General features: G+C 39.0%; 1 protein-coding gene across 2 annotated transcripts in view; it reads right to left on the reverse strand.

Annotated features, from left to right (window-relative positions):
- Positions 1-773: 773 nt before the first annotated feature.
- Positions 774-16035, reverse strand: part of znf827 (zinc finger protein 827) — a 98141-nt gene continuing 82879 nt past the window's right edge. Inside the window, exons 12-15 of one of the 2 annotated variants that reach the window (XM_033967731.2) lie at positions 10769-10972; positions 9350-9527; positions 3837-3887; positions 3052-3190 (exon numbers count right to left, since the gene is read on the reverse strand). In XM_033967731.2, the coding sequence (XP_033823622.1) occupies positions 3839-3887; positions 9350-9527; positions 10769-10972 (431 nt within the window). In that variant the 3' untranslated portion in view covers positions 3052-3190; positions 3837-3838. Of the gene's footprint in view, positions 3191-3836; positions 3888-9349; positions 9528-10768; positions 10973-16035 lie in introns of both variants that reach the window. The other variant, XM_033967739.2, reaches the window with a different exon arrangement.

Here is a 16035-nt window from a genome sequence, read left to right on the forward strand (position 1 = left end):
TAGTGCTTTGCTCATTAATTCTGCAGAAATACGCATTGTTTTTTCAGCCCCTTCTGATATTTTTTTTTTTTCCTTTTTTTCTTGTAAGCAGCCATATTTGTTTTGATATGGAAAGAGCATGCACGATACTAATACAAATGGATATAAAAATGGTTCTTTTCTGTTCTTGATCGATAACAGAACAAGTACAAGACGACGTGGTAATATTAAACAAATGACTACATTATGTTGAAAAAAATTAAGTGTTTTTAATCATCTCTGTGGTGTTGACTCCTTTATCGAGTATCTGGCCTTACTATTGAAACTAAATTTGACTAGAGCTTTTCTCTACAGATTACAATGAACATATTTCTACATTTGAATAAACAAATCAGTATTGGAGCACAAGTGCAGTAAAAACAGTCAATAGGAAAAGTTCTAGTGACGTAAACATATCAATACAGTTCTAAAACATGTATCGAAACAGGATGAGTGTTGATGCGCAGAAAATGACATAAATAAAATTATTTTGGACCTTTCCTGAACAGTTTAGAATATCTTGATCTTTATCAGAATTAATATTAGAGCACATGGTAACAATGTAGGAACTATCATTCACTTTTGTTAAAAATGATATTATATTATCGTTGTGACTTTGAAATTGATATTGTGTATTGAGCATTTACTTAGTATCCAAATTGAGTTTGAAGTTTTAGTATTTTAGTATTTATGCAATTATTTTACATTAATGCTACAGCAGTTTTGACTTAAAACTACGCTGAACTGCTATATATTCATTTGATTTGAAAAAATGTGCTTCAGTGTAGGTATATTGAGTAATCGGTTGGAGAGAGTCTTCTACGGCAGCGCTGATTGTGATTTTGCAACAGCTTGAAAATGTAAATATTGTATACACATAATTACTGACACCCATGCAGTGTTGTGTGCCATACTGACCCACCTCATATAGTAGGACTCAGAAGAACACCTTCATTTACATAGCAATATCTTGGACTGACTTTTCAAATCAAAAGAAGAACATACAAGATTAAGTGCTTTTGGCTTGAAGTGTAACTACACTAAGTGCAATTAAAACTCAGAAGATGAACAGAAACAAAAAAGGGGGCGTGAAGCACTAAGTACCGTGTCTGCCGGCGTCTTTTCTTCGCCTTCTGCAGCTCTATTCCGTATTTGCGTGTTAGTAGAAAATGTCATGATGTAAAAGGCTCAGTACAAAAGTCAAAATAATAATAAAAAAATAACATGAAAAAGACAAAAATGACACAGAAGGCCACCACTAGCTTTCCAGACGACGTCCCTGTTCACACTTCTCCATCACTTGTACATCAACGAAAATACATTCATTCAAGTCATTTTGGAACAGTTTTTTTCTTTTTTTATACACAAAAAATTACAAAAATCTCCAAAAAGCACCATTGAATCGGCCTGTGGCGTCCCGTGCACGTGGGCACCGGTCACCTCCACAAAACAATTATCTCATATCTCCTCTAAGTATAGATGTGTGATACATAGTGTGCATATAAAGCCGCATTCATATTCGCATGGTCTCAGCAATTATGATTCACCTTGTCCAGCTAATTGTACTAACTGCCTTTTCACCAGGGAGTGCAAATACTTCAATATAATAACATACTAATAATGTCGCGTCTATCAAGTTCACAGCTTATTTTTGTAAGCTTTAAAAACGGTATTGATCTTGAGACGCCAGGGATATGAGGCAGCAGTTATGCATAATATGAATTCACAAAAAAACAAACAAAAAATAAAACAAACATGGGAAAGGGAGGGGCTACAAAAACTATGTACAAGATTGATAAATAAGTAAGTGCGTGGTTTTGAGGTGTTGCTTTGGAAACGTGCCTTTCCTCCCGTGAGAAACGCTTCGTTCCTGTCCGCCGCGAACACTTGAGAGAAGATTTTGAATTTAGCTTCCTAATGACGCCAAAGCTAGGTTGAAACACAGAACCAGGCATGCTATTTTGATGCATAATAGCAATAGACAAAAATGCACTAAAATATAGCACTTGCAAGTTTTCCTTTGTCTTTTTCAACTTTTATATTGTCAAACGACTAAAGAAAATAGCTATAAAACGGAGATACGTTAGTTTCCTCGGATAATGCAACCGGTTCCAGCTCATTCAGACATTTAAAAACAGAAAGTCAGAGAGTAGTAGCTGAAGTAGTAATAATTCAATTGATAGAACTGATAAGAAAAGCAGCTTCTTGATATAAATGCCTTTAGCATGTACAGCCTTTTACTCTTATAAATGTTTTTATGTTCAATATGTGAGTCTGCTCCAGCTTATTCTGCTGGTCTGATTGGAAAAGAGCGAGCGCCCGCAGTCGGAGTCAGGGGGCGCTCTTGAGTCACACAGTCTTGGCCCTCTCGGTGAGTCCCAGGTAAGCCAGGAAGGAGTGTTTGTGGGACGAGGAGAAGGTGAGCGGGGGGGAGGGGCCGAGCAGCGGGGAGGTGCCAGGCCTCTGGAATGTGTAGAGGGTGGTGAGGGGGATAAGGGGGCGCTCACAGTTTGTGTAGTGCTCTAGAGGGGAGCGGAGGGAGGGGCCGTTAGCACTGGGGTGGTCCATGGGCTGGTCTATGGGTTGGAGGGACTTGCCTAAGGTGAGAGACAGGGCCACAGACTGCAGAGCCTGGGAGGCACTCAGGTTCATGAGCGGGCTGCTGCTGCTGCTGCCCCCGCTGCTTCCTGCTCCTAACAGGAAGTGTGACCCGGCCGGAGACACCCTCTCCTCCCTCTCCTCCTCCTCGTCCTCCTCCGCCGTGCGCTGGCGTTTCTTGACGTGGCGGCTGTAGACGAAGGGGTGCATGGTGTTGAGGGGGCAGTCGTGGCACCGTGCCAGCGGGTGGCGCGGCGCGTGCTTGAGCTTCTTGTGCAGGTTGAGGTTGTCTTTGCGCTTGCAGCTGTAGGAGCAGCGGTCGCAGTGGAAGGGCCGCTCGCCCGTGTGCACGCGCACGTGCTCGATCAGCTTGTTGGCCGTTTTGGACAGGTAGCCGCACTGCTCACACTTGTAGTGGTTGCCCAGGCGATGGGCGCGCATGTGGCCCTCCAGCGCGGCCTGGTCAGGCCACAGTCCTTGGCAGATGCGGCAGCGGTACTCCATCTTACAGTGCGTCTTGAGGTGGCACTCCATGGCCGCCGGACGATTAGTGGAGTAGATGCAGAAAGGGCACCTGCAAAAAACCACACAGGGACCAGGGACACGGGAAGGACAGCACACAAACAACTGTTACAGGCAGCGCTCACACTAAACACATCCAAATACTGTCCACAGGGTTCCTACACAGCCAGTTGTATCTCGAGTTCGAACACTGGCAAATTGTATAAAATATTATAAAAAATATAATGTTGTAATAATATGTATGTTTTCAATGAACATACATTTTATACAGAGTCGGTTATATGTGCCATGTTTAATAAAAAAAAAACAACAACTTTAAAAGTACAAAGTACTAAGTTTATTTAAACGGTCTTGAACGGTCTCAGGAAGGCCAAGTAATGATACTAATTTCAAACATTAGAAGAATATCTTTGAGGAGGGAAACTAAATATTTACGATCAATTGTGCCAAAAATCATTTGATAAATACTTTGCCGTTTTCTGCTCATATTCTACAATGACTGGATTGTTCACAGCACATACACTTTAGGTGTAGGAGCCCTGCTTGGACAGTGCTCACAGATGAGGAGGAAAGGACAGGTGAAGGAGGAGTGTTGTGTGCTCAGGTTGTATGTATGTGTGGCACTTTAATGTGTGTGGGAGTGGGGTGACAGGCTGCAGTAGGACATGAAGGAAATGAAGGAATGGAGTGGCACTTACATTTAAATAGCACCTTTCATCTGCTCTGGGCCCCAAAGCGCTTCACAAACCCTGCAGAACAGAATCACCTCAGAAAAACCGACTCACAATGGTCAAGGCCCTGGCTCCCTTGCTGCTGCACACAGAACTCTTAACACCGGCTCAATGGCTTCTTAAACATAAATTCAAGTACGCACCCTTATTTCATTTTTGGTCATATTCATCTTAACTCCTGGTCAGAGGGTCACAGCAGAAGCAGGTGAGTGATTGGATAAATGAAACGGTCTATTATTGGTATGTGCGTCTCCTCCTGCACCTGTTGAAGGCTCAGTGTGACCGGATATGAGTCAACACTAGTCATACATACGCACTCAGGTTAGGTCTGAAGCAGTCAATGAGAAATAAATCTATATATGGAAATTGGAGTTGCTATTTGTCTCATTCAGTGTGGCTCAGCTGTCTCTACTGGAGGCTCAGCGCTGGCCAAAGTACAGAATATAATGGGAAACTTTAGATTTATAGCAGTAAACACGTCTGATTTAAACTGCAACGACCTTATAATAACTACACCTTAATTAGCCTGAAGAAAACATGAACAAAGACTTAATACATTTTTTCATCATGAATTAAGACTGATAAATACTTAATCAAGGAATTAGAAAGGCCGGGTATTAGTAGTAAGTAGTAGTAGAAGTAGTAGTAAGCCTGAATCATTCTTAATAAACAATTTGAGTAATATTAATTAAGTAGTAGTATTAGTTAATGCATAAAGGCCCTATATTGCACAAAACTGACTCTTGCAAGCTTTTAGCCATGGTATAATGTTGTTCCTTCATCAAAATTATATGTGGAGTTGTGTTTTTTTTGTTTATTAGACTTGTTTATTAGTCTGCATCCTCAAAGCTCAAAATGCTCTGTTCCACCTTGTGATGTCATGTTGTGGTAGTTTTCAAGATAACGCCCATCTTTCACCTTTTTTTCAGTAGAGATTAGCAATTCCCAGGCTGAAATGATCCAAATGATTCTAATGAAGATATACAAAGTTTAAAGCCTGTATTACCACATGACATCACAAGGTGGAACAGAGTGTTTTCCGTGTGAGAGAAGAACTCAGCCTAAATATGTTTGGGGGTTAAACATGTGTATGAAAAAAAAACACAACTCCAGGTCTGTTTGTGATGAAGGAAATGTCATTATAACATAGATCAGAAAATAGCGTAATACGGGCCCTTTAATTAGTGCAGTTATTATAAAGTGCAATGATGGTTTGGCAATAAATATTTGAGCTATTTCATATTTTTATGGCATCAAAATCTAGATTTGAATGCATTGGTAAAGTGATAATAATAATAATCATGATAATCCTAATAATAATAATAAATTCCTTTATATTTCCACAGCTGTATGACGTCACTGACCAGTCGTTAGATCGCTGATAAATTTAAAGTGACCAAATTTCCCACGGTTGTCTTCATCACTAAAATTGCTTGTCTAAAAATATGACACTTTTACACATTGACATTCAAAAACGATATGTCTGCGTCTACTATCTGATGAAATCTAAAACAGCCACCGCCTGTTCATTTGCCTTTTGACTGCTAGCTTAAAGAAATCAATCTGGTTTGACAAACATTGACACCAGACAGAAGATACATGTAAAACTGTTAAAAAAGCTTGTTCACAGTTACTCACTCACACTCTACAACCAAGTCTTCACATTAGCGGCTAGGGTGTGAACATTTTTGAAGCTTTAGCGCTCCTTATGTGTCTGTGTTGGGTTGTACCACTTTTTTTTGGTTTTTACGCTCAAAAAACATCCACTGGTAACTACAGAGATGCAGAGCACACTTTTGTCAATGACCAAAAATGAGGCGATATTTATGGTACTGGCACATGCAACGGGTTTGTGTTATGAAAATTCAAATACGAAATGACACTTTGAATGACTGCTAAACATTCACCACTTTTTCGTTTTCGATTAGCGGAAATATAACTAGAAGTAATTGCGTGTGGTTGGTTGCCGTGGTCACAGATGGCCTGAAATGAGACAGAAATGCAGTACAACAAAGGCTCCTGTAGGGGCAGAGGATGACATGAAGGGGACGTGTGAGGAGATGTCTGAACCGCAGAAGCAACAGAAAAAACCTATTGATTGGTCATTACAGTAAATTGTGTGCGGTTTAGTGTGTATGGCTGTGTAGCGATAATTCATGAGTATGTTTGCGACGGTATGTAGACAGTAGAGGAACAGTGCACAATTAACTATAGAATCTGAGCTTTGGAGGAAAAAAAAAAAAGAAAATTTCTGTTATTTCAGTATTTACACATTGTTTTGAGTAATGGGGAGTCTGACACTGGAGATCAAGTGTCTGTCTACTAACTGGAGTGTGTAACCATAGTTCAATGCTAGGCCTGTCACGATAACACATTTTTAAGTTCGATATATTGCTGACGATAAACTGTAATATTGAAGCCAAACCATAAAGCACAATTATCCCCCAAAACTATGCTAAATGTACAAAATACAACACTTTAGTAGGTATTTTGTATCTATAATGAGTCACAATCAACCTGCTACAACTCAAATCTTATCATAGAACAGAAAAACAACAAAAATTTCCCCACTCATACAAAGAGAAAAAATATTAACCTCCAAAAATGATCGTTTCAGCAACCATTTATAGAAAATAAATCAATATAGTAATCGTGACAGGCCTAGCTGCGGTTGGCCAAATGAAACAAGTTTGCTGTGGTAACCAGAAACTAAATAATAGTCAGTGATGATCTAGATTAAAGTTCAAGGCTGTTTTATTTGAAATTTAAGGTGCACCATGTAACTTTTATGGTGGACTGTCTGCTGCCTGCTTGTCTCCATGGAGATCTTATTTTGCCTAGATTATAGCGCTTAACTTATCTAACTCCACAGAGACAAGTGCAACAACAATGAAGAAGACAATTCATGTTTTTTAAGAAATGTTTCAAGCCGTGAAAGCGTATTGAATAAATTAAGTTAGTTAACTGTAACGCCATACTGTAGAACATTCCAGGGAAAGCATTAACATCTCCATGGAGACAAGCCGGTGATATACCCGCCCACAAGAAGTTACATAGTTCACCTTTAAGTACACCCAAAAATAGATAAAGTAGATATAGTGCAATAAAATTAATAAAGCCAATGTTTACTTTTGGATAATATTTCCTTTCATCCCTGGTCTCCACTCTCCCTCTACTGTCTGGTGTGATCTAAAAGCACATATTAGCCGCTGCATTAGCCTGTCTAAGGTGAGGCGAGAGTGTTCTGGAGTGATCATGTTCTGGGGGTGTGCCAAGAAGTGTTTCTGTTCCATAGTAGATTATAGCTGTAGTACTTTAGGTGGTTAATCGGTTGGTGGTGTCTTAGTCGACCAAAAGTTGAATTTAAAGAATTTATATGTACAACAGTAGGTTTGTAGTGAATTAGTAGAAAATGTGTAAGTCACAGGTTGAATATATATTTTTCATCCGATTTTCTTTTGTATAAATTGTTGTTTTTGCATGAACTCCTGCTCAGTTGTGAGGAGGGTTGTCTAAAGTATCAAAGATCAGATAGTAATCCATACTAAAACTAGTTTCAACACTAGATACTGATTTGAGCAGGTATTGCTAATAAAAACGTCACATTCACAGAACAGAAATGAACCTTTTCCGAACAGCTTTAGAGTGATCTTGAGCTGAATCAGAACAAAGAGAAAGAGTGTTTTTAATTATCAATGTGGTATCGGACTTGGTATTGAGTGTCAAGTCTATTCCTTAATATTGACATGACGTTTTAAGTTTTAGCATTATGAAAACACAATTTGTGAGTGCAGTTCTGGTCAGATAAAAGATTTGATCATCAGAGTTTTTTTAATCGTTTTGAGAGCTTTTACCACGTCCCCTTTTCAGTCGACTAATCGATTGGCAGGACATGTCTTTAGCCGACCAAGAATGACTTTAGTCAAGTGCAGCTCTATACTAGATATGGTGTAATGACTGCAGCAGTGCAGAGCCTAAAGGGAGAACAGGTTTCATCAGTATGTATGTTTTTGTGTGTGTGTCTGTGAGTGTGTGTGTGTGCACTAAGGCTGTGGGCAATGGAACAACAGACCCTGGGGGGGGGGCCCATTTCCATCTCCCTTCACTCAGCCTTCTGCTCAGAGGGGCTGCTGTCGGTGCACGCGCTAGCATCTAATAAGTCCTACTCGCCAAGATAGAGACTGAGACAAGCACCGGCGCAGACTATCGCGTTTCTTTTACAGGCTCAAGATAGAGTACATATGAGGATCAAAGACAAGAGTCGCCACTGCACAAACTCTCTCTGCTTTCTAATTCTACACAAGGGTTTATTTACGTTAGCATTGGATTACCAGTACATGTTATCTGAGAGCAACATTAGTTATTACACTGGTAGGGCTGTATGTCTTTGGTCTTTTAGCCAATTAATCGGTCTAAGGTGTCAAATGTTTTGCTAATCCACAAATTATTTTATCAGGGTTACAAGGATTTATAAGAAAAACAATAGAGAGGAGAAAGGATGGAGTGAGTTAGCTGGAGTTGCGGGAGTGGGTGTACAGTTTAATCTGTCTTTTCGCTTATGAAGATTTTGTTACAAGTGCTTCTCTGAACAGCAGTTTTTGCAAACAATCCTCATAATTTATATAGCTTTTGCCAGCTCCACGGCCTTTACTGTGCTGTAAAATTATAGCAATTCATTTACCAATGGTACTAAAAAGCATGCAGCTGCTTATGGTATAAAACGGGGTTTTAATTAGTAATTGTTAAATAATTGTAAATGATTATTTTTAATTAATCATAAAATAGAATTGTAACAAACATGGGCCACTGTGAAGCTGAAACTTATTAGAATAATACATAGTGCTTATTTGCCATAATATTGTAGTTTAGCATGTTTCCAAAATGAGAAACACATTGATCTATATAAACAAAGCTCCTCTGGTACAAAAGAAGAATGTTTCCTGCTGTAATTGGAACTCCAGGGGATAAGCAAAACAGGTAGAGCTAATAGTGACCATTACATCTGGAACAGAGACTCTTATTGTCTAGTAAACATGGAATTTTTGAATTGAAAACAAACATTTATCTGGCATGTAGTACAAATACTAATCAGGTAGTGAAAAGCCACTGTAAATTCAAATGACATATTACTAGTGGTCATAGTAAAAATGTAGTGCTGGCTGTGCTCTTTACTTTTGTTAGGTGCACTATGGAACTTTTTCTTGTCATTTTTTTGTTCTGTTTTAGTACATGTTTAAGTGCAAATAGTACGATAGTTCCAGGACTGCAACTGCAACGATTATTTTTGTTGTCGACTTGTCAGCAATTTCATTTTTTGATAGAGATAGTTTAATAAATATGGAACAAACTCAAAGGCACACCCTGACGATGTCTGAATGCATGTGTGTTCCTGTGTGTGAGTCGAGTGTGCGGAGGGCAGGAGGGTGTAGGGCGTAGGGGGGTAGGAGTTAGGAACCTCTGTGTGTACTTGCTTTCCTTACTTGAGCCCTCCGGAAGGGACGGTGTGGCACTTTTTATGCTCCAGCAGCTGCTCGGGCGTCTTGAGGAACTTGTGGCAGACGTCGCACTCGAACATTCGGGTGATGAGGTGGATCTGGAGGTGCCGCTCATACATGCTGCGCGTCTTACACACAAAGTTACAGAAGACACACTCCAAGCCTGGGCACAAGGGCACAACAACAGGGACATATGTGTTTGTGGAGTAATTTAAGAGGAATTCAACACACAAATCAAACTGTAAGAAGACATATTATACTTGTTTCTGCAATAACATAAAAGCATCATTATGGATCATTGTGTTTATTTAAATCACAATATTCAAGTGCCATGTAGCTGTCCAGCATCTCTGATTGATAGCTGCACATCTTAGCAATTATCTGATTTTTTTTCATTTGTACCAAAATGAAAAGTAAGTACAGAACAGTGTATGCCGGTGGGGGCTCAATATTTGTTGAACCTGGGAAGGTGATGTTGACAAAAAAAGAAAAATCTTAACATTTTTTGAGAGTATAATTTTGGCAATCCAACAGAGATGTGGTAAAACGTGCCTCTATTAGTGGTTTAAGTAGAAATGTGAAAGGAGTGTAAAATTATTATCCCAAAAATAAAATAAATAATGCATTGTAAATGTTCCAAAAATATTTAGCATATTTTCAAAACCATATACATGATAATATCCACCTGTACCTACTTTCTACTTGCCCTTTTTTAAATTTCTATAAGTATGTCACCAATGGAGCTAAAGAGGATGAGCAAAGTGCTTCATTATGTCATTTACAATATGGTTTGTTTAAAGAGGTGTATTTTACTTCTATGGGGCATTAACTGCTAACACGGAACTTATTTAGGCCACCATGTTTCCTTTTATTTTTCTGTAAATGCTATAGTCTGCTATTGTCACTATACAGTCACTTTTGTTTTTGATGTTCTGAGTGTCCCCTCCCTTTGCTCCCCACACTAAGTCACTTCCCCTTCAGAGCGCTATCAGACAGAATCAGAGTGCATCCCGCTAATGCAACTACTGCACATTGCGTCAGATTTGTGAAGTTGCTGTGTACAGTCTTTATATATTTATGGAGACTTTTTGTGTGGGAGCATGGATGTGGGCGGAGCATTGCACAGAATCTTACAGCTAACCATAAACATACATGGTTGACATCTAAAACATCTTCAGGCATGTTTTTGATGAGGGAACAGCATTATAACATGGTGGAAAGCTAAAAAAAAAATATTTTTCTCAATTTTGCATAATACCCTCTTTAAAAAAAAATATTCACTGGACTTATCCTGCTTTAGGGTTAATAACATCAGTGGGGTATAGTGTCTTCAGTATTACAGATTATTAAAATACTCTTTTTAGCAACATATCATCTTAGTATCTTACTTCTCTCATGTCTTACCTTTTTCATTTTTATCCTCTGTTCCTGATCCAGAGTGGCTCCCAGAGCTAGACTGGCTGCCGGCCGAAGAGGGCGGGGCCAACAGGCTCTTGAGCTCTTCGCTGCTGTGGTCTCCGCCCTCAGAGCTGTTGAGGGAGTCGCTGAGGGCCGACAGGGACGAGGAGGTGCTCTTGGTCTCACTGAGGGGACTTCTGGAGTTTAGGACTGGACACAAGAATATACAAGTGATCACTGTTAGAGTACACTCCTATGCATGTCATAATATTGTATAGTTTCAGAATGTAGAGTGATAGAGAAAATGCATTTCTGTACCGTGCTAACCCCACACTACCAGCTCAGTCCTTGACTATATCTGAGGTATAATACTCCCTACAATCTAAACAATGCCCTAAGAGCCTCACACCTCTTCTTCCTCTCAGGCTGCTTCAGTTTATTCTACACTGCAGGACATATACATACCTATAATTGTTCTTAAATTAATGATCAACTCAACTACTATCAAATGCAAGAACCAATTCTAACTGTCCATGTTAATTGCCCATAAATAATGTGAAAAATAAAATGCCAACAATAATATATAACAGTTAATTAATGTAATATAGGATGCCCTGAATGCTAAATGTCTCTCCCCATGCGTCATACCCCACTCATTCTGCTGCTCATGGTCCTCCCCATGGTTAAAAATAAAATATATAAAATAAAAACAATTTATGAAAACAAAACCTATTAATGACTAGATACAATATAAACCAGTTTTCATACAAAGGACCCATTCAACAGACCCCCGCGCCGCCATGTTTGACTCGCCCCCTATAATTCAAGTCCGCAGAGCAGCAGACCTCTTGCATAGTGCTCCGACTGGGGCCCTGCTGCCAGTCCAATCAAGACGCAGTGTGCTTTCATCGATCTCCCTTTCTCTAAAGTCTGCAATTCAGTGGAAGAGAGAGAGGGGAGGGAATTAGACAAGAGGCCAAGGCGCGTGTGGGGAGGGGGGTGGGGGGTGTAGAAGAGCGTAGGTCATGGCCGAAGGAGCTAAGATGGCGGGGATCATCTCAGGGCGCCACTCGTTCCACAAAGCCCATTCGATTTGGGAGGGAGGGAGACTGCGCCTATGCGGAGATGGTCGACCTATCTTTCATAACACACACCACTGCTATCATGATACTAAAATCTCCAACTCGATTTAGTTAGTTTAGATAATAAGGAATAGACTTGATACTCAATACCGATTCCAATACTACAATGATAATTACCATTACCATATGGCCTTATATCTGTGTAATCCCTCAGTCGTCCAGGCAGGTTCATAGTGGTCCATGGGCGTGTACTAGTTTATGTATATTATACTTGTTCTGGTACAGCTCAAGATCATTATAAAGCTATTCAGGAAAGGCTCATTTCTGTCCTGTGAATGTGACTTTTTAGTATCACTACTTGCTCAAATGAGTATCTAGTTTCGATACTAATTTTCAGTAGTTTTGACAACCCTAATACAAGCAAGGTTGAATGAATTCCTGATCATTGCAACTGCTTTTTACAGTCAAAGACATGATTAATTGCTTTTGGTCCGGTCTAAATATAGGGTCATTTACAGCCCAGCAGTCTTGAACAAAGGAAGCACATTATTTCTTTACATTAGCCAAAAGGTTAGCATAGCGCCAATGAGACAAACAGAAGATGATGTTATGAGTCAGTGGACCTCAACCCGGAGCCTCTTTAAATATAAGAGATATTTCCTCTTTGTTTTTGCATAAATGGCTTTAACTGCAATGAGAAAATGGAGAATTTATCCTCCGTGCAAGATGGTGTTGAAGAATGTTGATGTTGACCCTCGACAAGGTTGGGAACAGTATTTGAACCGAGACATTCCTGAAAATACTTTGTCAAGGCTTTTATTTCTGAAGTCAAAATGAACTCTAATAATGATATACTGAGCTTCACTTCAGACCTTAAGATAGCATTATATTTGAAAGTTGTTGCAAAAAATGTCGATGATATTAACACGAGTTAGTTTCAAGTAAAAAAAAACCACATATGAACACCCCTTCCCCCCCAGAATGTTATTAGTTGTTGTCCATCTCATGTCCGACTGAGATAAATGCCAGCACAGGTTGGGAGACTTAAACCGTGGCCACAGTGGCATCGTAAAGCCGGCTCTTCTTCTGCGGACCCAAGGCCTATTGATTTCTTTCCCCTCGGGCACGATAAGGGCGAACCTCCTCAGATAAACAAGGCCAGAGCGGCCCCTGAAAGACCCCCGCGCTGTCCCAAACACCAACACCTATATATACACACACACAAACATAGGCAACAATGTGCAACAAAGTGAACAAAGCTCTTTTAGACAAAAACAGTCTGATCGACCAGCGGAGTACACAGCCTACATTTAAAAGTCCATACTAGGTCTAAGGACAGGGCTACAGCTGAAACGCTATTCTGCTGCCTCTCTCCTCCCTGTCCTTTGAATTGAGACCTGGCTGCATTCAACTAGTTTATAAGGGGCTAATGTTACAGGAACCACAGATTCTAACAGACACGAGGCGTATAAAAACACTGCTCATTGCTCAGGAATTTGGACTTATAAAGCGTTTAAAGGCCATGGGCAGACTTATTTAATTCGTGGGTTTGGATTTAGTTCGTAGTGATTGTTCTGTTACAAACTGTGGGGATAATTTACATCTGACTTGCTGCATATAGACATGCTAATTTGATATGATACGTATATCTATAGGCCTATGCATTATTGACAGTATTTTTTATGAGTACTGTTATTATGGTGAAGTATGTATTCATAAACTAATACAAGAATCGTATGAATTTCAGAACACGTTTGTAGATTACAGGTATAGCACAAGGCAGGATGTGTTGTTCTTTGTTCCATTTTAATGTGCAGCCCTATTTCTAGCTATTTCTTTCTACATGATCCGCAATTACTGTCCAGCTGTGCCTAGAATACTAGATACAAGTTTAATACAAGTTTAAAAGCATGCAGTGGTTAGATATACGCACTTTATATCTTTGTATTGATTACGATCAGATGTAGATCTGTTGATGGTTGACTCGTGTGTCTTTCTAGAGCAGTGCATTCAGATATTGAACAGTGTAGAGTGCTTTTATTAGGACAAGTTTGAGTCTTAATATTGCAAAATGTCTGCTCATTAATCAGCATCTTATAACCGCCAAATAGATGGATCGTGTTAGCAAAGGTGAAGAGCTCATTGATGCTAATTTGGGTTTATTAAATTTAAGAGAAATTATCTTTTTGTTTAGATATAGAGAGACCCGATTCTATCATCCTCCACGTATTTAAGCATGAAAAGGGAACATTTGTGTCTGGATAAGTACTCTAAAAATACTTCTTATTCATTTTCTCTTCTTTCACCAAAGAATGTAAATCCAATGTGCTAAAGAGCAGAGCCAAAACAATAGAGCATGAGTCCAAGTTCAGTGCTGTGACTATTCTGAGCTGTGAACAAGAGGCACCATGTGTAAGCTCCCACCCACTCCAGCAAAGCGCACCCAGATTCAGAAATACCACTACAAATGACTTCACTATTTGGTTTTAATATTTCTGCTCATGAATGTTTGAATGGGAGTAATATTCTCTTATTTGTTCAATGGGAGCACAACACTGTCACAATCTATAGCTTTAATATCATTTTAAAGTGTTTTGATGCACTTAAACATGTGCTGGTGATTAAAGCTAAATAAAGGTCAATTATAGCTGTTCTTTGCCCTCACAAACAAGTAAGTTAGTGGAAACCAAAAAGTGCATCATGTTAGTCCCAAATCTAAGTTACTTTTACTAACCAGTACTAATATAATTTTGATTTGGGCCACAATACTTGCATTTTTGTTCATGTTTGTCTGACGTTTCACAAGGTTTAATAAGAGCTGTAAGTTTTAAGTGCATATGACAGGTTTATTATTACTTGCTTAAGTAGGACCGTGTCTGTGGTAAATATTTGTCATAGTTTTACATCTGTTAAGTGCCAGTTTGTGTGAAAAAAAAGTTGACAAGAAAAGTACAAAAATTACAGGAAGTAGTGGTGAGTTCCAAAACAGAATTCCTCAAGCAATGTCATCAACACGGAAAATTCCAGCCAAAATACAGGGACAGTTTACGCTCAAGGGGGGTAACATTCATTTAACAAAAAAGGTGTTGTCATTTATTTTTATTAGACTGATCATATCCATTGTTTTGGCCTTTTTAAATATTATGGTTGCTTCTTAACAGTTATGAAATATATCCGCTGTCCGTGTGCAAACAGGAAGTAAAATGATAAACTTCACCAAAATTTAAACACTAAGAACAAGGCAAGATGTTTTGTAAAATCTTCAGTATAATGATGCTAATTATGTTTTAGTCAAATGAGTGATCTCCCCTCATAACCGTCATATGGACTTTAAAGAGAATATATTATGTCATAACATCATGCTATAACATTTTGGAGCATTCAATCATATTAATGTTCCTCATAAATCGTTCATATTTAGACTGTGTCCCTCCTCAGCTCTCTTGCTCTGTGACTTGTTCTACAGACACTACTTGCAGATAATTGTTAATCAAATCAGCTCTGGGATTGCCCAATATTTGAGGCCTACCATACATGAAATACATGAAGCAGCATTGGCTTTTGTCCATCAGAAGGGGGCACTACACTAAATAGATGGTAGATAGCCTTGTTGTGTAGGAGACTAAAAAATACTGTTAGATATTATTTTAAATTTTCTTATACAGAGGTAATAATAACTTCACTGGGGAAAATGATGAAAATCTGTCCTACATATTGGCTACAAATTGTACACATCGGCAACAATTGTAAGAGCTTATCGCCCATTGGCTGCAAAAAAAAGCAAACAAACGAACAAACATCTGCTCAGCTCTATGCAATAACAAAACAAAGAAAAGTAGCTTTAAAATCCTATATAATGCATGATAAATTATCCTACACTGGTGTTGTCACAATACATTTTCAAACTCAGTTTCTGTACCTTTTTAGACAATAGTGTGTAATTTTCAACACAAAATAATAATAGTTACTTTAAAGATATCATGAGGTCAAGACCATTGCAAAGCTCTTCAGGGAATGTTCAATTTTACCCTTTATTTTAGTTTCAATACTAGTATTGATTAGTATCTGGGAATTGATTTCTTTGACAATCCTCTCACTTGAAGTGGTTGTTTCCTAGAATATGATGACGTCATATTCCCAGATGGAGGGAAAGAGAGATCTAAAATGTAGATTCACAAATGGCTGTACCAG

The sequence above is a fragment of the Periophthalmus magnuspinnatus genome, chromosome 1 (genome assembly GCF_009829125.3).
Source record: "Periophthalmus magnuspinnatus isolate fPerMag1 chromosome 1, fPerMag1.2.pri, whole genome shotgun sequence".
NCBI classification, from domain to species: domain Eukaryota; kingdom Metazoa; phylum Chordata; class Actinopteri; order Gobiiformes; family Gobiidae; genus Periophthalmus; species Periophthalmus magnuspinnatus.